The sequence below is a fragment of the Camelus ferus genome, chromosome 22 (assembly GCF_009834535.1).
Source record: "Camelus ferus isolate YT-003-E chromosome 22, BCGSAC_Cfer_1.0, whole genome shotgun sequence".
Classification (NCBI taxonomy): Eukaryota; Metazoa; Chordata; class Mammalia; order Artiodactyla; family Camelidae; genus Camelus; species Camelus ferus.
The window spans coordinates 1,428,010-1,453,927 of record NC_045717.1 but is presented as its reverse complement, the minus strand read 5'-3'; the positions used below and the strand labels follow the sequence as shown (position 1 = coordinate 1,453,927).

General features: G+C 42.4%; 1 protein-coding gene and 1 pseudogene across 2 annotated transcripts in view; both read right to left on the bottom strand.

Annotated features, from left to right (window-relative positions):
- The window catches only part of RNF130 (ring finger protein 130), an 87,375-nt gene that overhangs the window by 15,488 nt on the left and 45,969 nt on the right, over nucleotides 1-25,918 (bottom strand). For both annotated transcript variants that reach the window (XM_032464878.1, XM_032464879.1), the window contains exons 4-5: nucleotides 7,033-7,104; nucleotides 5,083-5,165 (exon numbers count right to left, since the gene is read on the bottom strand). In XM_032464878.1, coding sequence (XP_032320769.1) covers nucleotides 5,083-5,165; nucleotides 7,033-7,104 — 155 coding nt within the window. The remainder of the gene's footprint in view (nucleotides 1-5,082; nucleotides 5,166-7,032; nucleotides 7,105-25,918) is intronic.
- LOC102503706 lies at nucleotides 10,314-16,109 on the bottom strand (annotated as a pseudogene).

Sequence of the window (25,918 nt, the reverse complement as noted above, 5' to 3'; positions counted from 1 at the left end):
AAACACAAATTCAGGCAAAGTAACGTCAACGTTCCACACGATGCCCTGATGAATGGTCAGAGTCCCCGAGCATGCCCAGCACCAGTGACCTCTTCCCAGCTTGCAGACGTACCTCAGGCATCCACGGACGCCTCAGAGGGTGGCACCTGGGGCCAGCGAGACCTTGGAAAGAAGTCCCTTCCCGCTGTTATAAAAGGCTCAAAACAATAAAAACGCGCATAAAAGCAGAAAAGGGCACGGCGTATGTTGGGCCAAGCGGTGTACAGGGGTGGAAAGGGGGTGATGTGCTGATGAATGGTGAAGCATGAAAAGGACAAGCTCATCAGAGCTTCAACAAAAGTCCTTTATTCCCACGAGAAATACTTCGGGATACAGAATGTGAAACGTATGGGACATAAAAGGAACAGACCCGGAGGAGGGGGCAGGAGGGTGTAGCTCAAGAGGTACAGCGCGTGCTTAGCAAGCACGAGGTCCTGGGTTCAATCCCCGGTACCGCCTCTAAAATAAATAAATAAATGAATAAAATTTTAAAAACCCTATTACCTCCCCCCGCCAAAAAAGAAACCAAGAAACAAAAAAACCCAAACAAACAAAAGGAACAAAACCAGTTACATGGAAATAGGCTGCCCTCGCCCTTCCCTACTTCCCACACATGCTGTAAACTAGAGTGATCAGGACACTGGTGGGGGGGTGGGGGGAGCGGGGAGAGGAGCCTACACTGAAGGTGAGTGCTTTTCACAGCTCTGCAGCCTCTTGGTGCTGTGCGAGGAGCTGGCAAACGTAAAAGGATCCAGGATTATCAAAGGTCAGAGACAAGAACTCTCCCCGCCCGAGCTGGGACTGGCAGCAGACCCTTGCTCCGAGGCGGGGGCATCACAGTGACGCCTCTGCCAGCAGACAAATGACTGACCCTTTTAGCTCCCGAAGTGGCATCTTAGACAAAGCCTTATCCAAGCCAGCACTCTACTTCTGAAAAGTACTTTTGACTACTAAAAATATTTTGTGGCTGACCTTTAAATATAAGAGGTCTAAATAAGGTGATAGTTTTTTTAGTTTCTAACCTGTGTTGCCTAACGTCCAAAGGATGATCAACTGTAATCAACTGACACAAGTAGGAGGTCCCAAAGCGATGCCAGCTGCCATCTGTCCACAGTAAATTAATGTGACAGAAGGTGAAAAGCAAAGGTCATGCAACAAGAAGCCAGCAGTCCCCGATGGGTGTGCTATCTGCGGGAAGTCTCGGCCCAGCCTCCGGACAGGCTCGTTAAACAGAAGCAGGGACAGACACACAGAGGCACGTGGGCTTTTCTTCTTTCCTGAGCCAGGGGAGAACGGACACTGGGTGCAGACCCGCTCTGGGCTCTGGCTGTGAAGGGGAGAGGCTGTGGGTGGTACAGCTCTGGAGGTGGGTTTGAAAGACAGTTATGAAAACTGGACAGAAAATGCTTGAGCACGATGAAGTGCTGAAAGAATAAAAGCTGGAGGGAACACAGATCCAGCAGAGCACAGTCCCCAATGAGGGAAGGTGTCGGCACGCGGAGGCCCAGGTGGAAGGAGCACACCAGAACCACGGAGACTGTCTCCTTCACTGCGACATGAGGGAAGGCTGCAGGCGCGGGTGTGGGGCAGGCACACACGAGGGCCTGACGTCATCAGGCTGAGAGGAGCTCAGGTGTCCAAGAGCCATTCTTTTCTCTGTGAAGTGGGTGGTGACGCTATCTGATGAGAGTGAGGAAGAAAGGACACGTGAAGGTGTGGAAGGAGAAGGGACACCGCTGGCAGCGCCGCTAGGGGATGGGGAGAGCCAGCCAGGGGGACGGAGGGGCTCGGGGTGGCACTCCAGGCCTGGCTGGAGGTCTGCTCCGCGTCTCAGGGAGGAACCAGAGCTGAAGGAAGACGTAGCAGAGTCACACCTTGCACGGCTAAAAAGACCTGCAGATCAAAGAGGAAGGGCAGGGTATCTCAGGCAGAGGAACAGAGCAAGTAGCAGCATGAGGCAGCCACCCCTGGAAAACAGGCTTGGGAAGATTTGGAGTAAAGATGAGTATTTAAGTGGAGCCCTCCTCTAGGTCAGGAGACATCCGTGGGGGTCACAGCTGTGTGTGGGGGGCGCTACTGGCATCTAGTGAGTGGGGCCAAGGATACTATAACCTGCAATGCACAGGCAGCCCCCGAACATGCCCAACGAAGAATTATCTGGTACCAAATGTCAACTGTGCCCACGGGGAGAGTCTGCTCTAGGTCAGAAGCTGTCAACTTGGGTCACACAAAACGCTGCACAACGCGCCCAGTTGGTTTTCACCACACCTGAGAATCCCACTGCTGTCACAATTTCAGGGAGGGGAAATGTGTGCAGGGCAGGGTGTGCAACATGGAGAAAGCTGCAGCCTGCCCTGAAGCAGAGGGGTGTCAGGGCAGTGGGCATGGACAGTCCAGACCAGGATCTCGGAACTCAAGTCAGCCAGGTGAGCAGTGCCCTAACTACAAGTGCAAAGAAACACTGTCAAGTTTGCCAAATCCTAATACTCAAAAGCGGACCATGAACATGAAGGCTGAGGCCACTCCTCTGCGGGGAGGTGCAGCCACCAAAAGGGCTACGACCAAGCAGAGCTCTGCATTTCAACAGACGGTGGGGCCTTGCAGCATCAGTCACCCAGGCACTTAATGAGAAATAAACACGCCCAGGGCTCCCCACTGATTCTGAGGCAAAGTCGGGTTTGGAAGGAAAAAATAGAACCAAGAATGAAACTTTCCAAAACCCAATGCTTGAGGGACAGAGAGAACAGGCAGCAAACGTCCCAGCACAGTCTGTTTCCAGCAGGAGCCCCCCCGAGGGAGACGCTGGCGCCTGCAAATAACCACCGCTGGCAGTGGGGGCCTTCACTGCCCAGGTGGTGCCAGGGGACCCTGGACTGAGACAGGAAGGCACTTTGGAAAGACTTGGCTTATTCCTAGTCATTCCAGTGCCGGAAGACATCTGTGCAGGTAAAAACACTTTGTAAAAGCAAGTGAAAGCTGATTATGCTTTATAATGTTTCCTCTTGATCTTTCTCCTGATTTGTAGGGTTGACCTTTGAACAATGTGGGGGGTCAGGGGTGCTGACAGCCCATGCAGCTGAAAATGAACATACAACTTTGTAATCAGCGCTCCGTATCCACGGTTCTGCATCTGCAGATCCAGCCAACTGCTGACCACACAGGACTGCAGAATTTACCACTGACAAAATTCCAGGTGCAGGTCAAACCCACGTCGTTCAAGGGTCAACTGTATTTCCTTTAGCCTCATGCTTTAAGACTGGAAAAACTGGTAATTACACAATTTAGTTTTCTATAGAACAGCGTACATTGAGTTTTATAGATTTCCCTTTATATGTAAACTAGAATGACCTGACTTCTAGAATTTTGGTTTTCTGTTTTAGTATATGAAATTATTCTTAAGTTCAATGATTTTTTTAAAGCTCTCTCTAGGCTGTAAATACATGACTTTGTGAATAAGTAAGATAATACCAGCAGCCTCACGGAGACCACGACCACCGGATGTCTGGCTCACTCACACGTTTCGCGTTACTGGAAGGCGGGAGTGGTGTGGACGTGTTTAAAGGCGAGGGGAGAAGGAAGAGGAAAAGTCTCTTGTCTGAGGCTCCTCCGCAGGTGACTTCATGGTTTTCCAGCCACTGCTCATAACTGTGCATCTTATTGTTTCATACTCCCCAGCCTGGGACAGCACCGTGTCAGACATCCACGCGCTTATAAAGAACATCTGCTCTTTTTAGGGCACCAAACTACAGGCGAATACCTCCGTTTGGAGGGAGGGACGTGGCCCCACGTAAAAAGCAAAAATAATACAAAGGCCGACCTCTGTACTGGCCCAGCCATTTCTGAATTGTGTGACCCCGGCAGATCCATTATGGACTTCACCATCCTTCACTGGATGGACAACGGGGAGAGAAACACGGACCCTCTTACAGGACAGAGTAAATGTAAACCGAACAGAGCAGAGTACCTGACGTTGGGCAGGTACACAGCACACACCAGTGCCCCCCACTTTACACAGCACAGGTTCATGGAAATATTTAAGTCAAGCCCTAGAGTTCTGGTACCCAGTGCCAAGCGAACACCTCTGGGGCTTTACTGGAGGGCCTAGTGATGTACTCTGATTTAAAAGAAGAGAACCATATGACCCAGTAATCCCACTCCTGGGCATATATCCAGAGGGAACCGTAATTCAAAAAGACACCTGCACCCCAATGTTCACAGCAGCACTATTTACAATAGCCAAGACATGGAAACAGCCTAAATGTCCATCAACAGATGACTGGATAAAGTTGTCGTGGTGTATTTATGCAATGGAATACTACTCAGCCATAAAAATGATAAAATAATGCCATTTGCAGCAACATGGATGGACCCGCAGATTGTCATTCTAAGTGAAGTAAGCCAGAAAGAGAAAGAAATATACCATATGATATCACTCATATGTGGAATCTAAAAAAAAAAAAGACAAATGAACTTATATATAAAACAGAAACAGACTCAAAGACATAGAAAACAGACTTGTGGTTGCCTGGGGGTGGGGCAGGGGTAGGAAGGGATAAAATGGGAGTGCGAAATTTGCAGCTACTGAGTGGTATAAATAAAACAGATAAACAGGTTTATACTGTATAGCAGTAGCTCACAGTGGAAAAGAACCTGAAAATGAATATATATATACTCATGTATGACTGAAGCATTGTGCTGCACATCAGAAATTGTCACCACATTGTAAACTGACTATACCTCAATAAAAAAAATAAAATAAAAGAAGAGGAACAGTGGCTAGTTCTGAAACCCACACAAGTCACAGAAATAAAAAAATTCCCGACCTCCATGCCTTCAAGCCCCTGATGTGCCCGCCGGCTGTGCCCGCTTCTCCACTAGAGAAGGCTCCGTAGTCAGTTCCTGCTGCGGTGGCCCAGCTCGCCGCCTGCGCAGCCGGGCCCCCCGCTGCCAGAAAAGCCGTGGGTGAGGTGGCTCTCAAAAACGAGGGAGGCATACGAGTCACATTAGTATCGCTCTTTTTTAAACAAAGAAAAGGTGACGTACTTGCAGGGGAGGATCCGGACAACATCGTTCTGCTTATAGCTCTCTATGCAGACTGCGCAGTGATCGAAGTCTGGGTCTGTCTCCTGAAATGAAAGGCACAGAACAGAAGTCACACGCTGCAGCCAGAGGTGCCTGAGCGGCCAAGAGTCCTCCTGTGGCAACGACGATACACAGGTGATTATAAAGGGAAGGTTGTAAACAAAAATGTAGTATGTTTCTATTTGCTTAACTGTATTGGCCCAAATCATACCTATTTTGCTTTTACTATGGTGTAACAATTAATACTAATTCTGTTTGTAAAATGTCTTAGAACAAGAACACTAATTTTTTTTCAAGATTCAAATCAGCTGTCTCCTTGGACCCTCCTGTCTTCTCACTCTGCTGCATCACTGTTCCAGTCTGGGCAGGTTTCACTGGATTCTCATCAGGAGGCTCACTGGACCACATAGCTAAGTGCTGACAGAAAAGATGGAGAGCCCCCAAAAGACCGTTATCCAGAGACCACCCCCCTCCAAGGATGGGAGCTGTGTGTCTGGTCACAGATTTGGGGTGGGGAACCATCATGGACTCAACTCTATACCAGGTCTTTATCAAGAGTCAGGAGGAGTCAGCCAGGTGTCTGGTCACCCAGGGTCACTGACTTCCGTCCTCCTCTGGGCTGAGGCAGGCTTCCCCAGAGCTGTCATAAAATGGAGCACCACCAGGAGCCTGAGCCAGAAAAGGCAAGACTGACTGCCACATCACCGCCCTTGGACTGAAACGCAGTGGGACAACTCTCGATGGGTCTAGGAGGCACAAACTAGCAGAGTTGGCTTTAATAAGGAAAGAGGGTTCCGTGTTAGCACAGGGGACAAAGCAGGATGGTTAGGTCAGACCAGCTCTGTGGACATTCAGATTCATGTGGCAGCTGAAGGCCACCAGGTCAAGAAAGCGTTTATACGGGTGACCCCTCCTCCGAGGTTAAAGTGCAGCTGTTCCAACGCTGCCTATATTTCTGTAAGGATTTTTACTTTCTTCTTTCCCCAGTGTACCATGAAGTTCACTGAAAATGCTTCCAACCTTCTGTGTCATGGAAAACCAGATGTGGGGTGTCACGGCAGTGGGAAGGAAAATGAGAAAAGTCAAAACCGTGGTAAAACTTAAGAGGATGGAGAATCACTTGTAATTATCCCTCCAGGGCTCCTTGTTAAAAAAAAATCAGAGTTGGTTTTGGGGCAGAAGACAATTTTGGTTCTATCCCTTCAGAGGTGCAGTGTTTTCACTCTAGATAACCTTGAGCACAGGGTCTGACGTCCCGCTGCTATGCTGTCCTTAGAGAGCAGAAGCAGGGCTCTACCGCAACTTGAGATCCGACTGGGGAATTCGAGCCGGTGGTCTCGGCCACAGGTAGCCTCTTGCTATCACTGCTGCTCTGATTTGGTCCCCAAAGCCACCAGGCCCCATGCTGTGTTCTTTCAACCTGCTTAGCCCACCGTAAGGAGAACACTTTGCTAACCACCACTCCCTTGAAATGTGGGCCGCCAGTTCTCTAGTGAACCGGTGAAGAACCAAAACACCAGACAGAGGCGAGTTCGCGGGAAGCACAGGCAGAGAACGCTCGTTCCTGGCTACGGAGAGCTCTTCCCCGAAGGATGCCAGGCTTCAGCGAAAGAAAACTGCTGGACACCACAGCTAGGGAACCTGTAAGTAGTCCAGTGAAGCTATAATGACAAGAGCACTTAAGTCCAGGAAAATCAGGGAACTGAACAGAGGGCCTCCACATGGCAGGCATGCCAAGAACAAGACTTCAAAGAGAAGCTGGTTAGAACAGAGCTCAGCTAGCACGCTTGAAGAAGGATAATCCAACAGACAAGACCCAAGTAAACGGTCAGGGCACATCCCCTCCCTCCCGATTCAAAGGCAAAACGCTTCGCTGTCTGTACAGCATCGAGAGTGATTTCACCACTGTACCTTGTCACCCTTTTTTACGGTTCTGGTTGTCAATTTGCTGATGGCTTTCTTGGCTGCATCTCCAAGGCGACGCTATGAAAATTGCAAAGAAAAACAGACATTAAAATGCAAGATCTCTCGGCGTTCTTCTTCTTCTTTTCTTGATATTACAGCTGACAATTATTTTATTACATTTAAAAAATTAAATTAATTGATATACACATTACATTAGTTTCAGGTGTACAACATAATGATTCAGCGTTTGTGTATATTCTGAAACGACCACAATAAGCCTAGTTAACGTCTGTGTACTTTAGATGATGTCCTGTATTTTAAGAAAATTAAATGCACGAAGTCCCTATTACCCTACGTTACTTTCCATGTCATATCACGTGAGAAGATTCTTAAAAAACAATTAAAAAATCAGAAAAACTGGCAGTTTCCCCCTAGGTTTAGCATTCTGGTGAGTAAATGTACACAGTGAAAAAGCCAGGTGTCATAATCCCCACTGCATTTTGTATTTAATAAGCATTTGAAATATTACAGCACTGTCAACATCTAATTCTTGTACATGTCAGAGCTGCTACCAGGGTCCCGACAGCTTTTCTGTTCTGCTCCAAGGACGACCACCATTAGATACATAAGCTCCGTCTTTGTGAAAGGACAACATCAAATGCGCCCTTAAAATTGCTTGTCACATCACCATGTGTGGGAGAAGGGATGCAGTTGTGAGCTCTCCTTCTGACCCTGCTACTGCTTTGGGATCTCAGGAAGGTGCATTTACCTTCCCAGGCCTGGGTTTTTCTCATTTATCTGAGAGGGTTCGGTCAGGAAATCGCTAAGGCTGAATTCATCTAGCATTTTGCAGACACCGCCAGCACTGTTAAGACACCAAGGACCCCAAAGATGAAAAGACGTTGAAACGCTAACTGAATTAGAGCACAGACTAGTAAACATATTTTAATCGAGTGCTGTACAGCAGAGCATGCCCGAGCGGTGTGGCAGCACAAAGGAGGCACCCTGGTAAGGTGGGGCGGGGCAGGGCGGAGGAGGAGTGCCAGGGAAGGCTTTGAGTAAACGAAGCCTGAGCTTAGCTAGCTAGGAAAAGTGAGTAGGAAGGAGTTAGGCAAGGAACTCACTGAGGTAGAAATGGGGATTCTGGACAAAGGAATAATCCAGTAAAGACAAGTGGGTGTGAAGCACAGGTAGGTGAAGGTAATTAACAGTTTGACATAAGTAGAGTGACATTTAATCGTCCAAGTTAGATGCTCTGAGAGTCAGAGAGCCCTACAATAATTACACTGGAGCAACAGGTGCTGACCATGACTGCCCCAGACATCCTGGGACAGAGGGCCACCCTGCACATAACAGACCTCAAACCGTGACGGGAGGCAGACGGTGAGGGCGAAGGACTACGGTGGAGGCTGAAACAAAGGGAGACCTTGCACTCTATCCCGAGGAAAACACAAAAACAAAAACGACGTGAAATTTTAGGAGGAATTTTAAAGCACACAAAAGGAAAAAATATAATGAACCTCTAGCTGTATTCATCATCAAGCTTCAATGATCAGTATTTTACCTATAGTCCTCATGAATTTCCACCCCCCCCCTTTACTGTGCTAGAGGATTTCAAAGCATATCACAAGCACTGTATGATTTCACCCATCGCCACCCAAAGTGAACTATGTCTTACAGATACGGGTTTTTGTTTGGTGCCATTGTCTAACGAGACAAAATTAACAATCATCAACATAATCTAATACTCAGACTATTTCCCCAGCTGTCCCCAGAACTTCACTTGATAGTCAGCTTGCTCGAATCAGGATACGAAGTCCAAACATGGGATTTGGTTTCTAGGTCTCCAGATGCTTTTAATCCGAGTCCCCTCTATCATATACACACATATATTTTTTCAAACAGCCTTAGAGAGATATAATAGACTTAAACTGCATAACGGGTACAATGTGATGTTTAACTTGACCCATGAAACCACCATGATTACCGAATTCCTTTGTGCCCCTTTCCTAGTCCCTTCTGGCCTTCCTTCTGCTTCATCCCCCACGATCTGCCTTCTGCTACTGCAGTTTGTGTTTTGTGGAGCTTTATATAAATGGAATGATGGTGCGTGTGCTATGCTGTGTCTGCTTTCTCTCACTCGGCACAATTATCTTGAGATTAATCCATGTTGCTGCATGCATCAACAGTTCATTTCTTTCTCATGCTATGTAATAGCTCACTATTACATATCACTATTATATCTCATATTACATATTAATATATGTGTATATATTAGATGTACATATTCTCTCTCTATATATATACATATATGCCACAATTTACTTATCCTTTTTCCTGTTGATGGGACATCTGTATTGTGTTCCAGTTTTGGCTGTAATGAATAAAGCTAAAAATAACATTCTTTACTTCTACAAACAGTGTACAGGTCTTTGTAAGGACACACACTTTCTTTTTTCTGGGGCCAACGGCTATGAAGGCTGGCTAACATGACAGGCGTGTGTTACTTTTTAAAGAGATTGCCAAAGTGTTTTTGGAAGTGAGTGTAGCATTCTACATTTCCACCAGCAGTGTATGAAAACCCTACCCCTTCGCCAACACTTGGTATAGCCAGTCTTTTTGTTGTTGTTTTTAATTATTATTTTTTATTGAAGTGTAGTTGATTTACAGCATTAGTTTCAGTTATACAGCAATGCGATTCAGTTATACATATACGTACCTATTTATTTTTTCAGATTCTTTATCGCTAATCAGAGAAATGCAAATCAAAACTACAATGAGGCATCAACTCACACCAGTCAGAATGGCCATCATTAAAAAGTCTACAAATAATAAATGCTTCAGAGGGTGTGGAGAATAGGGAACCCTCCTACTCTGCTGGTGAGAAATGTAAACTTGTGCAGCCACTGTGGAGGACAATATTGAGGTGCCTTAAAAAACTAAAAATAGAGTTACTGTATGATCCAGCAGTCCCACTCCTGGGCATATATCCAGAGGGAACTCTAATTCAAAAAGACAGGTGACTCGATAGAGATGGTATGGCCAGTCTTTATCATCTGATTGTAACCATTCCCACAGGTGCACAGTGGTACCTCACTGGGGCTGTACTTTGCATTTCCCTAAGGACCAATGGTGTTGAGCATTTTTCATGTACTCATTTGCCATCTGTGTATCTTCTCTGGCGAAGTGTCTGTTAGAATCTCTGGCCCATTTCTCTACTGAATTCTTTTTTTTTACTTTTTGGTGGAGGGGAGGGAATTAGGTTGGTCTGTTGGCTTGTTTATTTATTTTTAGAGGAGGTCCTGGGGATTGAACCCAGGACCTCGTGCGTGCCAAGCATGTGCCTTACTGCTTGAGCTACACACTGCCCGCCCCACTACTGAATTGTCTGTTACTGGCTTGAGAGTACTTTACACACTCTAGACACAGCTCCCTTTGCACATGTCTTCTCACTCTGGCAGAAGTTTTTAACTTTAACGAAGTCAGTTTATCAATTCTTCATTTGTGGACTGTGCTCTGGTGTCACATCTAAGCGATCTTTGCCTATCCCAAGGTTACAAACTTCCCCCTCACCATTTCTCTTCTAGAAGTTTTATTGCTTTATATATAGGCCTCTGAGCCATTTTGTGTTAATTTTGTATATGGTGCAAGGTATGGACACACAAGTTCTTTTTTTTTTTTTTTCCATATGATATATACCTGTTCCAGCACCATTTGTTGAAAAGGCTGTCCTTTCTCCACTGAGTTGCTGAAGGGAAAGCCCCCACCCCCAACAAGCCGGCAGGAAGATCCCCTCTCTGACTGGGGAGGGAGTGGGCTCTCACTGCTGCCCCACTGCTTCTCAGTCGGGTGTATCCTCCTCCTCCTGTTTCCAAAGTTTTGAAACTCCTGCAAAACCTCGTCCATGAAGTGCACAGGGTGCTCTTTTTTAAGACACAGGTAACTGCAGTGCATCGTTGAAAAGCTTTGTGACGGTACTATCAGTAGCTGAGGCCAAGTACAGGGGCAGGGAGAACTTCCAGGCAAAACTGAAGCTTTTTTGGGTCACCATCAATTTTACTGGCCACCTGATGCATGGGATCTCCAGCATGAACTTCCAAAGCTCCATTTCTCAAGGTGCTCAGATTCCCGTAGGTGACTTTCCTCTGCACATCAAACACCATGATGCAGGCGAGGGCCCTGTGGTAGGAGGTGTGTGTGCTCTGGAACCACTCCTGGCCTGCTGTGTCCTCAAAGTCCACAAGGATGGTCTTACCGTCCACCATGGCCGTGTTATTACACAGGGTCAGGGTGTACGTGGACAGCTGATGTTGCTGAAATCCATCTATGAGAAATCTCACCATGAATCTGGACCTGCCCATGGTGCTCTCCCTAGGCAGACGATCTTCACGTTGTCATCAGACTAATACTTCTCTTGGTTCAGCTCACAGGGTCTGGCTCTATCCTGGGCCCTTGGCTTCTAGATGTAGAGGGGCTCAGCCAGGAGAAGCCTATCATTCCCCCAGCCAGGTCTTCCTCTGGCTTGGGGCCCACAGAGGGCCTCAGAGAGGTGAGTCCCATGTGCTGAGCCGGCCGTCTGGGGGCCTGTCCACTCAGGCCGTCCCGGAGAGACTGGGGATGCTGCAGGTCAGCCCATGCTTGGCCAGCTGCCCCCTACTCCCCCTCCAAGACCCTGCACTGTCTGGGACACCCTGCTAAGAGTTTTTAATCAGGAATAGATGCTGGATTTGGTAACTGTTTTTTTCCTGTATCTGCTGACATCATATGGTTTTCTTTATTTGTTAATATGGTAAGTTACATTGATTAATTTCTGAATGTTAAATCAACCCGCATTCTTGGGATAAATGCCACCTGGTCATGATGAATTATTCTTATTGTATATTGTTGGATATGATTTGTTAAAATTTGTTTAGAATTTTTGAATCTATTTTCAGAAGTTATTCTGGCCTGTAGCTTTCTGTTTTGTAATGTTTTTGTCTGGTTTTGGTATCAGGATGATGCTGGCTTTACAGAATGAAATGCGAAATACTTCTGCTTTTTTAAATTTTCTGGAGTTTGTACAGAATTATTATTTCTCCCTTAAATTTTTCTCATCAGAAACCACCTGTACGTGAAGTTTTCTTTTTGGGGAAGTTTAAAACTACAAATTTAACTTCCTTAAATTTATGTTTATCTTGAACGAGGTCACTAGTGACTTTCGTGGAATTCATTCATTTCATAGAAGTTGTCCAATTTATGGGCATAAAGTTGTTCACAAGGTTTCCTCATTACCCCTGTGTTCCATAGTGACGTCATCTCTTATTTTGGATGTTGCTAATTTGTGCCTTCCCTTCTTCTCTTGATCAGTTTGGCCAGAGGCTTATCAATTTATTTTCTTTGTGTGACTGATTTTCTCTACTGTTTTCCTGTTTTCTAGCTCACCAACTGCTGCTCTGACATTTCTTATTACCTTTCTTCTGCTTACTTTTGGTTTAATTTGGTCTTCTCCCCTCAGTTTCTTAAGGTATACGTTGAGAGTATTAATTTCAGACCTTCTTCTCTAATACAGAAACTGCTTTAGTGGCATCTTTAAAATTTTGATATACTGTGTTTTCATTTTCTTTAAGTTCAAATGACCTTCTAATTTCCCTTTTGATTTCTTTATTTCATGGGTTATTTACAAGTTAGTTTTAAATATCTGGAGGTTTTCCAGAGATTTTTCTGTTATTGATTTCTAACTTAATTCCATGAGATCAGAGAACATACTCTGTATGATTCTAAATCTTTTTTTTTTTTTTAAAGGGGAGGTACTGGGGATCGAACCCAGGATCTTGCACATGCTAAGCAAGCACTCTACCAACTGAGCTCTACCCTCTCCCCATGACTTGATATCTTTTTAAAATTTATTGAGACTTGTTTTATGTCCCAGAGAGCACCTCAAAAGGATGTATATTCTGCTTTTGTTGGATGGAGTGTTCTATAAACATCAATGAAGTCAACTTAGTTGACTATGTGTTTTACATACTCAATGATTTTCTGTCTACTTAACTCTTTCAGTTATTGAGAGAGGAGTAATGAAATCTGACTATAATTGCAGGCTTGTCTATTTCTCACTGCAGGTCTATCAGTTTTCGCTTCATATATTTTGAAGTTTTGTTATTAGGTTCATAAAGGTTTAAGTGTAATGTCCTCTTGAACTGCCCATTTATTATTAAGTAACTTTCATCCCTGGCAATCAGTTTCCCCTGAAATCTCCTGATGTTAATCAGCCACTCCAGCTTTGCTTTGATTTGTGTTGGTATGTTATAGCTTTCTTCATCCTTTTAATCCATCTGTATTTTTATATTTAAAGTAGGTTTCTTGCAGGCAGTGTATGGTTGGGTCTTGCTTTTTACCCATGCTGTGAATCTCTTTTAATTGGTGTCTGGACCATATACTTCACCGTGGTTATTGATATGACTACGTTTATGTTCATCATTTTGGTATTTGTCTCTGTTTGTCCCACCTGTTCTTTATTCCCCTTTCCTGCTTTTTCTGTTTTCCTTAGGGTTGAGTATTTAAAAAAAAAATTCCATTTATCTCTTTTGTTGGCTTTAGCTACAACTCTTTGTCGTGTTATTTTGTGGTTACCCTGGGGTTTAAGTATACGTTAACTCACCACAGTCTGATTTCAGGTGATATAGCGCTTTACATACAGCGTAAGAGCCTTCCAGTAGCATTCGTTCATTTCTTCCCTCTCAGCCTTTGTGCTATTGTTGTCATCCATTTTACTTATACGTACTTATAACCCCACCATACACTGTCATCATATTTCTTCATGTAGACAAAGATCTTACAAATTTAAAAAGTTTTTAACCGTGGTAAAAACACATAACACAAAATCTACCATCTTAACCACCTCTAAGTGTCCACTTCAGCAGTGTTAAGTACATTCACGTATTTATGCATCAAATCTCCAAACTGGAACTCTACATCCACTGAACAGCACTCCCTCCTCCTAGCCGTCAGGCCCTGGCAGCCAACATTCTACGTTCCCTCTCTGAGTCTGATGCTTGAGGTGCCTTACGTAAGTCAGGGATCACACAGTATTGGCCTTTTCGTGACTAGTTTGTTTCACTTGGCATAACGTCCTCCAGCTTCATCCACATTGGAGCATGTGTCAGAATTGTCTCCCTTTTTAAGCTGAATAATATTCCATTGTATATTTATATATATAAAACATTTTCTTTATACACTCACCCACTGATGGACACCCAAATTGCTTCCACCTGTGGCTACTATGATCACAGTTGCTATTGAACAAAGGTATAAACTAATCTCACTGAGATTCTTCTTTCAGTTCTTCTGGGTATATACCCAGAGAGAAACTGCTGGCTCACACGGTGTTTCTGCGTTTAACACTTTGAGGATTGCTATGCCATCTTCCATAGTGGCTGCATCACTTTACATTCCTGTAGGCAATGCATAAGGGCTCCAGTTTCTCCTCATCCACAAATATTTATCGTTTGCTTGTTTTTTTTTTTTTTTGACATTAGCTCTAATGGTTGTGAAGCGGTATCTCACTGTGGTTTCGATTGGAAGTTCCCTAATAATTAGTGACGTTGAGCATCTTTTCATGCGCTTATTGGCAATTTGTAAGATCTCTTTTTGAGAAATGTGTTTTTAAGTCCTTTGCCCATTTAAAACAATCAGGGTTTTTGTTGTCGTTGTTGAGTTGTAGGTGTTCTTTATATATTCTGGATATTAACCCCTTGTCAGATACATGATTTGGAAATATTTTCTCCCATTCTGTAGGTTGCTTTTTCATTCTTTTCTGTGTTCTTTGATGGACAGAAGTTTCAAATTTTGATATAGTCCAATTTATCTGTATTTTTTATTACTTGTACTTTCAGTGTCATATCCAAGAAATCACTGCCAAATCCACTGTTATGAAGCATTTCCCCAATGATTTTATAGTTTTATAGTTTAAGCTCTTAAGGTCTCTGACCCATTTCAAATTAATTTTTGTACATGGTGTAAGGTAATAATCCAACTGCATTCTTTTGCACGTGGATATCCAGTTTTCCCAGTACCATCTGTTGAAAAGACGGCCTTTTCCTCATTGAATGATCTTGGCACCCTTGTCAAAAATCATTTGAACATATATGTGAAGGTCTATTTCTGGGCTCTCAATGACATTCCATTATCTTCATGCCACAACCACACTGTTTTGATTATTGTAGCTTTGTTGTAAGTTATTAAATAAAGAAGTTTGTTTTTCTTAACTCAAAGAAAGTTGTCTTTCTCCAAATTTGTTCTTCTTTTTCAAGGTTGTTTTGGCTATTTGGGTCCCTTGAGATTCTGTATGAATTTTTAAGATAGATTTTTTTTTTTAAATCTCTGCAAAAAAGTCATCAGGATTTTGATAGGGACTGCACTGAATTTGCAGATCACTTTGGGTGGTATTGACATCCTAACACTATTAAGTCTTTCAATCCATGAACACAGTATGACTTTCCATTTATTTGCATCTTTAATTTGTTTCAGCAACATCCTGTAGTTTTCAGCATAAGTCTTTTAACTCCTTGGTTAAGTTTATTCTTAAGTACTTCATTCTTTTTGATGTTATTGTAAATGGAACTGTTTCCTTAATTTCCTTTCTGAATTGTTCAGTGTTAGTGTATAGCACACATTCTGAAGGTAGATCTGAGAGAACCGACAGATGCATGAAGTTTGAGACCAAGTATAAAAAGAACTAAGACCTGACTGCTGGAGATGGAAGTGGAAGTCATGGTGGCCCTGGCAAGAGCTGTTCAGTGGAAGGACAGGAAGAAAAGCCTGATGGAGTGGGCTTCAACAGGGACAAGGTGATGCTATCAGGGTAAATTTCAAAATCTTAACAAATTTCCTTCTAAAAATGCACAGAGAAATTTTAAGGGTAAAAGTCAAGTCCACAAACACCTTCAACAAAACCAGGTGAAAGAGTGTCTCACAAGCCCCAGCCCACAAGTAGGCGGGGCTAAGCCTCCAGCTGCGGCCTTGCTCTGCAGATTCAGAATCAGCGGCGGTGCCGAGTCGCGGGGGGAGAGGAGGGCCTGATGGTCCTCAGAGCTTGATCCATCCATTACGAAGCGCCCATCAGTCCTTCACCTGATTTCAGCATCCCGGCTGACCACTATAAACCCGTCACTTCCCGGAGGGTCACAAAGCGGTGATTTCCTAGTTCTGTAATTCACTTATTAGCTGGAATTCTTCTATAAAGAAGTTTCCCTCAACCACTAGCTGGCCACTACGCAATATAATCTGTACAGAAAAACAGATGAATCAATTTTTAAGTGATTTTCAAAATAACAAATTGGTCCACTAACAACCTCTAGTTTCAATCAACTGCAGTAATCACTCCCTGATTGCTTGGTCTCATCGTTGGATATAGGGAGTTCCTTTAAGAGGGCACTCAAGTCCTTTGACAGAAGTCTTTAATAGTTTCCTTGCTTTCTGGTACAATATCCCTCTTACACATCTGCTGCCTTAAACCTGGAAAAAGCCTTTTCCCCAAGGATCCCTGTTATTTATTTATTTTTTTAAAGTGGGAAATGGTACTTAAAAACAACCTTCGAGCAGTTTGAGGGTGGAATGGGGTGAGGGCTGAGATTCATTATCTTATTAAGGATATAAAATAATTTTCCAATTCTGTCATTCACTTACTAGCTGGAACTTTTCTATAAACAGAGGTACTCATTGTTACTGGACTGTCATTGCTATGGACAGAGGAGCTCTGTACTTTTTAGAAAAAGAAAAACAAACCGGGAGTTCATACTTATATTTCCAATTCAAAATAAGGTTATATGGTCATTATTTAATTTCTTTAATGTTAATATGTTTTTCTCTTACTCTGAAAATTTTGGTTTCTAATACCATTAACATAATTACTTGCTTTATCCTACAATTACATATAATACTTTCAAAATAACAATCAATACTAACAACAAGGCTACTAAATGCAGCTTAGACATTTTTTAACCTCAGAATGTACCCCAGCAGATACACACTGTCCAAAAAAAGGTCCCCTAAAACAACTGCTTTGTCCATGTGCTTATGCCACCATCTTGAAATATATTTAGGTTCCATTTATTTTCAATTTTGATGATTTCATTTCTTTTTAAAAAATATTACCTAAAACACATCAATGATTCCAAAGTTAAAATTATAAAACCAGGACAAGGAGGTATCACTCCCATCTCGTCTCCTCCACCCTGTTCTCTTTCCTCCAAATAATAATTCTTTGTTAGTTTTTGCTTTATCCTTATATTGTTTCCTTTTGAAAATAAAAGCACATATATGTGTATACATATAGCTATGTAATATGTATATCCACATTTATGGGTTTTCACAGTCCCCCTTCTTTCTTACAATAAACTGGTATACTAAAACTGTTCTGCACCAAGAGGTCACCCCACAGCACATACAGAGATCTTTAGAACACCATTCTCTTTTACATCTATACACTGCTCCGTTGCATTTAGAGTATTTCATGTGTAGAGCACTACTTTATTTAAGCAAACAGGACTTGAGGGACATTTGAACAGTTTAAGTCTTTTGTTATTATAAATAGTATCACAACGAGCTGTATAACAAATACATCATTTTTCACTTTTTCAAGTTTACCATCAGGCTACATTCTCACGGGTGAGGTTACTAATGAGACAAAGGACAAGAGCACATGCCTTTTGCAGGATAACTACAAATCCCCGCTTCCTCACCGCAGGAACTGTACCATTTTGTGCTCCCATCAGCATATGAGAATGCTTGTTTTCCCAACAACCCTGTCAAAGCAAGTATGTTGTCAAACCTTAAGAAATTCTTTTTTCCCAAACAGATAAATTAGAAATGGTGTCTCAGTATGGTTTTAAGTTACATTTAACTTATGGTTCAGCTGAACATCTGTTAACTATTTGCATTTCTTTTTAGTGAACTACTTATCTTTTTGCCTATTTTTTTTTTCCTATCAGATTTTCAGTCTTTTTTTGGAGGTGAGGTCTTCTTTATATATTAGTGTCATTAGCCCTCTGTCTATAATATGAATTGTAAATATCTTTTTCTAGCCTGTCACTTATTCTAAAAATTTTATTTTTTCCTTTAAAGATAGTCAAATTTATCATTTATTTTTGTTATTCTACTGAATTTTGAGCTGTAATTCAAAGGTTTACAAATTCTCCATCAAAAAGGAAAATTCAGCCCATGTTTTCTTTTAACACTTGTAGTTTTACTGTTTATAACTAGATCTCTGATTCATTTGAAATTTACCCTGGTGCACAGCTGAGGAAAGGATCTGATTTTGTTTTTTTCCAGTTGTCCCACAATCATTTATTAAAAAGTTCACCTTTCCCCACTAATTTGGGATGATGTTTTGTGTTAAATTTCCATATGCAGTTTTGTCTATTTTTGGATTTTGCATCTTGTTCTATTGTTCTGTTTATTCATGGACTTTTAACTCTCTTCTAAATGAATTTCGTAAGTACTCTATCTAACCCCCCAAAATACCTGAAGGTGATTTTATTGGATTAAGTTAAACTTGTGAAAGAATTCAGGGAGAACTGATGTCTTTAATGTATTGAATGTTTACATTCAATAGGAAGAAGGTGTGTCTTTTCCAGTTGTTTAAGTATATACCTACATCTTTCAGGAGTGTTTTGGAGTTTTTCTCATACAAGTTTTACAGTTTGAAAGTTCATACCTAGATTGGCCCGTCCATCTGTTCATTCAGTTGTAAATGGTGCCTTCCCTCCCATTATACCTTTTGATTACTTCTGTATGTTAATTTTATACCCTGTTCGTAGTAGCTGTTCCATTGATTCCTTTGGAATTTTCAGACTGACATTTGTATCAGCTGAAAATAGAGATACTTTTCCAAGTCTTATACATCTTGTTGCTTTTTGTCATCTAACTGCTTGGGACAGAACCTACAGCACGATACTGAACAGAAGAACAGAATACGGGCAGTTCTGTTTTGTCCTGACTTTAGCTGAAATGTCTACATATTTATTAAGAGTCTGGCTTTTGGGCTGAGTGTATGTATGCGCATGTGTGCTCATGTGTGTTACTGACTGCCTCAAGGGCTGAGTCTGCCCCATCGTCCTGTGTCCCCTGAGAATCCTTAATGGGTTTCCAGGGTCTTCCCCCAACTTGTTTTCAAAGTAGAGTCTGTGGTGTGCCTCTATTTCACCAGTTCTCAGATTTATTTGCTGAAGTTTGCCCTCTGGGTGAAGGAAGCCCTCTCCTTCGGATTTCTGGGTTTCTGGCTCTTAGGACTCTCCTTGCCTTCCCTCGGCTACCTTTCCTGGAGTTACCGTGCAGCTCTTGCTGCTGCTGGCCTGTCTGGCCTGACCACTCCTGTTCCAGGAGCTCTTGGAGATGCCCTGCTTGGTATCACTGGAGATGCTGTTGTGGGTTTTTCCTAGTTGCTCTTTGTACTTTTCTTTTTTAAAAGAGATTTGGGAAGATTAAAAAAAATACCCACTGCTTCCATCTTGCAGAGATCAGATTCTATGTAAGAATTTTAAAGAGAAGAGTTCCAGAATGAGATCTGAATTCTGGAGAATTTAGATCTGACCTCCAGAGAAGAATGTATGTGACACAGGAGAGACTGGAACCAGTGAGACCAGTGGAGTCTAGTGCTTCAGAAAGGTAAGTAGGGCTTGAATTAGGCAATTAACAGTCAGGCAAGTGGAGGGAACAAAGTAAGAAAGATTTAGGAGGTAAAACTGACAGAACCCAATGACTGACTGATAACGGGGGCAAGAGAACAGAGAAGCTGTCCCAGCTTCCTAGCTGGGTGACTAGCTGTGACAGAGGCATCGCGTGAGACCAGAGACGGGCAGGCAGCAGGTGCTGCTGGGAGCCGCTCAGCTTCAGCAAGCTGATCTGAGCGCACGAAGGGTGAGGTGGTGCGCAGTCAGAGAGCTCCCACAAATATTTGGATGTATCATCCCTTCCACTTCTGAACTTCAAAGCCTCCTGTGGCAAAGTAAAAAAGACTCTTCTTTGTGTTTGATAATAATGTCAAATATCTTCATGGTAATATTTTTCTTCGAACCTGGCTTCTGTGTTACTACCTTCTTCTGAATCATCCCTGGAGCTTTAAATACCTCCCTCAACATTTCCCATATTTTGTGACAGGTACACCTCAGCTATGACTTTGTTCTTTTACTTGAATCAGTCTAAAAGTCACCCTTCCTCCCCTCTTGGTTTTTAACACAATTTACGTCCTGCTGACTCTAAAATATCTAAGATGAAGCACAGATTCCTTTTGTGAAGATCATTTTTTTAAGATTCCCTTATCTGACTACCATGCTATTAAATCACTGTAAAGATGTAGTCTGTGGGGCTTTAAATCTACCTTGGGTACTTACTAATATGAGTAATACTGATATTTATAGGAACTAAGATTTACCCAGTCCACACTGTGTGCTGGGTGCTGTGGTAAGCCCTGCACATGTACTGACTCATGAAATCTTCATAATCATTTTATGTACTTGCCCAGATTGAGAGCTGGTACGTATGCCCTATGCAGACTTCCTCAAAAGACTGGAGCTGGGAGGTGTCTTGGGAATTTGCAGTTTTCAAAAGTGAAGGAGAAGGAAGGGGGGGAGTGCCCCCACATGACTGTTCTGCACAGTGAAGCCTGAGGCTCACAACCCTGCCTTCCAAAGCACTTCCCACAACGCTCTACCCACCCCCTCACATGCCCCGTACCTCTGACGTTAGGTAACAAAGCTACTCAAGCTTCCACCTCGCCACGCACACAACATTACAGGGACAAAATCACAGGGACGCACTGTTTTACAAAGGAGGAAACCCAAAGCCAGAGAGAGCTGCAGTGATCCATCTGAAGTTAGCACAAGTGGGACCAGAACCTCAGGTCTCCTGACCTTCTGGTCCAGTTCTTTTTCCATTATAAATGCTTAAAAGACTTCGCGTATTATAAAATGTGAAGCGACACTGATCATCAGGGCCCAGATTACTTTCTTTCACTTGGTTAAAGACATATCAGTGTGAACGCTATTCTATATTTGGATGCAGAGTGTCCAAAAGTTTTAAATTGGTAGAAAACAATTTAAAACAACTCACACTGCTTAATCTAACAGGAATAATCTGCTCAAAGCCAGGTGGTTCACAGCTACTGAGGGCAGGTCACTTTAACGAAGCTCATCTCAGTCATCAGAACTCTCCCACAGGAACAGAATTAGGTCTGTATCAGCAGGTAACACGGTTTTCTTCTTTTAGACACTGGTGAAATCCAGGTGCTGTAAATACAGTTTTCCCCTGATCGAAACTGTCTTGTAGTCTGCACTCTCTTTCATTCACTCTCTCATCACTACTACCTTTTTTTTCCTTTTTGTCTGAAAAGACATATCCCCAACACTTTTCCAAGGTAACCGTCTGTCTGTGCTCCAATCCCTCCCTCTGGCTCTCCACATAACCTTGCTTTATTAATATTATTTTCCTTTGCTCTTCAATAGTTTCCTCTTTAAGAATTTCTTTCCTCAAGCCTCTTCTATCAGAAAAAAAAAATCTCGTATCACTCCGCTGCTAAAAACCCTCTGATGATTCCTTACTGCTTAGAAAGTACAGTCTAAACTGTTCAGTGTGAGAGGCAAGCCCTTCACCTTTCAGGGTCAATACACTCACCCAGGACCAGTTCAGTCCCAGGTCTCCTTCCTATTATTTCTGATGCCATTCGACTCTTCCGTCTCTCCTTTCATCTGTCCACAGCTCTGTGGAAAAGGATCCCTTTGCCTGACTTTCCTCCCAGTCTCTGTCTGATGAAGTCTTATTCATCCTCTAGAATTCAGCTCAAATGTCACCACCTCCTCTGTGATATCACTCTAGTATTATCACTCTGTCCAAAAAGAGTAGCTCTTACAATCACACAGTATTTTGATTACATCTGTCTGCCTTCCCAATAGAATGTAAGCTCATTCTTTAGTTCATTTAAGTGTTAACTGAGTCACTGTGACACATGCTAGGCCCTAAATTAAACCCCAAGGATGCAGACTTGAATGTCTCAGAGACAACTCTGATCTCAAGAGCACAGTTTGTGTTAGAAGAACAAAACCTTAAGCTCCTGACATAATGTTTAGAAGGCCATATAGTCACCGTATACAGAAAGTGGCATTTATTTATGTAAACTGATCATAATAGCAGGACATGAAAAAGAAGACAGAGAACTTGCACTATTTTTAAAAAGTGGTAAAAATAATACACTCTTGGCTCAAAGATCTGTTTTCCTTTTCTGGAATTGTTAATCCCTAGTAAACATAATAAACAAATTAACAAAATATTTAAAAGCATATTTCGTTTCAGAAACCTTGAGATATTTATAAAGTATAAGAGTATGGTACATACACTTTGGCAAGAAGTTTTAATGAGTTTTAAATACCTTAGAAACCATATACATCTTCACAGGGAATTTTTCACAAGACCACCTTCTAAACTCGGCAGTCTTAGGTTATGGAATTTTTTTATACTGCCTTATTCCTCTACAGTAAAATATAAATTTTACTGTTCTGGTTTGGGAATCAAACTTGACTACTTTGAGATTAAGCGTGCATTATTAACTATGTAATTGTGAAAAAGTTTTACATTTCTCAGAAAAACCTTAGGCACCTTTTCAATTAAACACACCAAACATCTATCCTCTTGTGTGAAATAACAATCACTGTCTCATTAGTAAGGTGACGTTTAGGTTTATCATCAGCCACATCTGAGCTATCTGTACCTGAACACTGTACTTAAGATACAATCGAACAGGTTTTCAGGAAGATAAACTAAAAAGCCAAAGCATTAGATTCTTATTTCATGTGTAAAATCGTGTCAATTTTGTACATTACGCTGTGCTTATTAGAAAGATATTTGCAACGAACGGCTTTCTTCGGTAGCATATTCGGTAGAAAGAACTGCTTCACGATGACAGTTTGTGGGAGGAAATGTCTCTCCTTAAACTTTGTTTTTTCTTTGCTAATACTTCTGACTTCTCTTTTAAAATAGCCAGAGGTTTCAACCAGTTGAGTTGCTGCCACCTTCTTATTAAACTTTAATAAGCTAAGCTTTTTAAGCCACATAAAAATTTCATCAAGCACTTCTCAACCTTAGGAAAAACGGAAGGAGGAACAAAGGTCAGAGGACTACGTTCCGCTACACTGGAGTCTGAAGACGGATGCTTTTGGAAGTCTGTGCGCAGCCAGCCACGAAACAGACGCTGGGAAGCCAGTTCCCGCTGGTGGTCTGTGCCAGATGGTGACTGCGCTGAGTCCTTCATCAACACAGGCCCCACACTGGGCGCTAATTAAAGCACCACCGTCAAAGAGCAGGCTCCTGGGACAAATCATTCGCTTTTTCCAAGGTCCTTGAGTTGTGCTATGTTCAACTCACTATTACCGGGTTTTCATGTCAAGAACACCCTTTCAGGGCTACTGATGATCATTTTACTTTTAGTCTGTCATAATGGCAATATATTTTAAAAACATCTTTAATTTATTAAAACAAAGGAGTATAGCATGCTGCTTCATTATATGACGTTAGTAACAGAAGGAACAGATAAAAGTGTTGAAAGAGGAGATCTGTTGCTGGGAAACGAGACTTAGGAAGAGGAACAGACTGGGCAAGGAACCAGACTTCGCGGTGCGATTTATTTTTAAAAATCACGTTCATGTATTATATCGGTTAAAACTTTAAATTTAAAAACGAAGGTAACGTCACTGGTTAGAGAGGGCGGAGCACTCCAGGGCTGAGCTGCTGTCCTTCAAGAAGCCAAAGAGCTTCAGCTGACACCTGCTTTCCTCAAACGTCATCAGACAGAATTTACTGTCAGGTGCTCTGATGATAAATACGCAAATGCTGTTCTTCTGTTAGTGCTGATCTGACCCTTTATTCCTTCACTTCATCAGAACTCGATTTCACGTCTACACATTTTGTCAAAAATCTCATAAAACTGGTACATCCTATTTGAAGGCTGTAAATTTGATTTCGTACATGCATATCCAATAATCCTTTCTATGAAATGGCCTATTTTTAGGTCAGTTAAGACTTTCATCTAATATCCCTTCAGCGCTTCAACCCTGTGTCTGAGTCACAAACTGCGTGAGATGCTACAGGGCCTCTCAGCTGGGCCATGATGGAGTAGCCCCACTCCTGCCACTTCCTCTAGCTCACATCCAGAAAAGCCCTGGACATAACACAACAGACGAGCACAGGGCATCTCCGAAAGGTAGAAAGACGAGGTGGGCTGCCCAGGGACTCTGAGACTTGAACGCCTAGAGGTGAGTTCCCCGGCCTCTCACATATCCCAGACAAGGTGCTGCAGAAGCCTCCAATCTGCAACAGCCAACAGGAACAGAACCCCGCCATCTCCCCCACGCCGACACACACACAGCCTGCTTCCCCTAGCCGAAGGGCCAGGGAGAGTGCGCTGCACCCTTCCTACTCTAGCCAAATGCCAATGGGAAAACTGCACCCCTCCTCCCACGATGGTTTCAGCAAGGCCCACTGGGAAAGTGACCTTCACTCCCCCACCTCAGAAGCAAGCTGAGTGCACTGATCTGACATTTATCTATAAAACACTCCACCCAACAGCAGAATACACATTTTCCCCAGGCACCTATAAAACATTCACCAAGACAGACCAGATCCTAGGTCATGAAATAAGTCTCAACAAATCTAAAAGAACTGAAATCATACAGAGTATTTCTCTGATCACAGCAGAATTGAACTAGAAATCAGTAACACTAAGACAACAGCAAAATCTCCAAACAAGTGGAAACTAAACAACACGCTTCGAAATAACACATGCATCTCAGAGGAAGAAAATACATAAAGCTGAATGAAAATGAAAATACAGGGTATCCAAGTAGACGGGACACAGTTAAAGTAGTGCTGAGAGAGAAATGGCAATAAACTCTTACATTAGAAAGAGAAAAGTAATCTAAGTTCCTATCTTTAAGAAATGAAATTTTTAAAGAGCTTGCATTTTTAAAAAATTAATAAAATTGAGAAATTTCTAGGAAGACTTACAAAGATAAAAAGATACACATGATTAAAATCAGGAATGAACAGGCAATATCACCACAGACACTGCAGGCATTCAAAGAACAAGGAAATCCTATGAACAAATTTATGTTCATAAATATGACGACATCTAAAAACCAGGCCAATTCCTCAAAACCCACAAATAACCAAAATTCAATAAAGATGAAACAGACAATATGAATAGTCTTTTAACCATGAAAGAAATTAAGTTCTTGCAACTCTCTCAAAACTACAGAGTAGTATCTCTCATGAACTGAGACATAAAAATCCTCAACAAAGTACTAGCCAACTGAATCCAGCAATGCGCAAAAAATTATACTCCATGACCAAGTAGGATTTATTCCAGATATACAAGACTAGACTAAGTGTAGTTTATTCCAGGTATGCAAGTCTGGCTCAACATTCAAAAATCAATGAATGCAATCCACCACAGGCTAAAGAAGAAAACAAAAAATCATATAGTCGCATCAACTGACGCATAAAAAGCATTTGACAAAATCCAGCGCCCATTTCTGAGAAAAATTCTCAGCAAACGAGAAATAAAACGTTCCTCAACTTGGTAATAAACATCTACAGAATGTGACAGTTAACAACATATTTGACAATGAAAGATTGAGTCCTCTCCTCTAAGACTGCGCACAGGCCAAGGATGCACACACTCTTACTATTCAACATAGTACTGGAAGTTCTAGCCAGTTCAGTAAGGCAAGAAAAAGAAATAAGGCATTCAGATTGGAAAGGAAGAAATAAAATGGTCACTATTTGCAGATAACATGATTGTCTATACAGAAAATCCTAAGCAATTTACAATAATAACTGAGTTTACCAAGGTGGCAGAATACAAAATCCA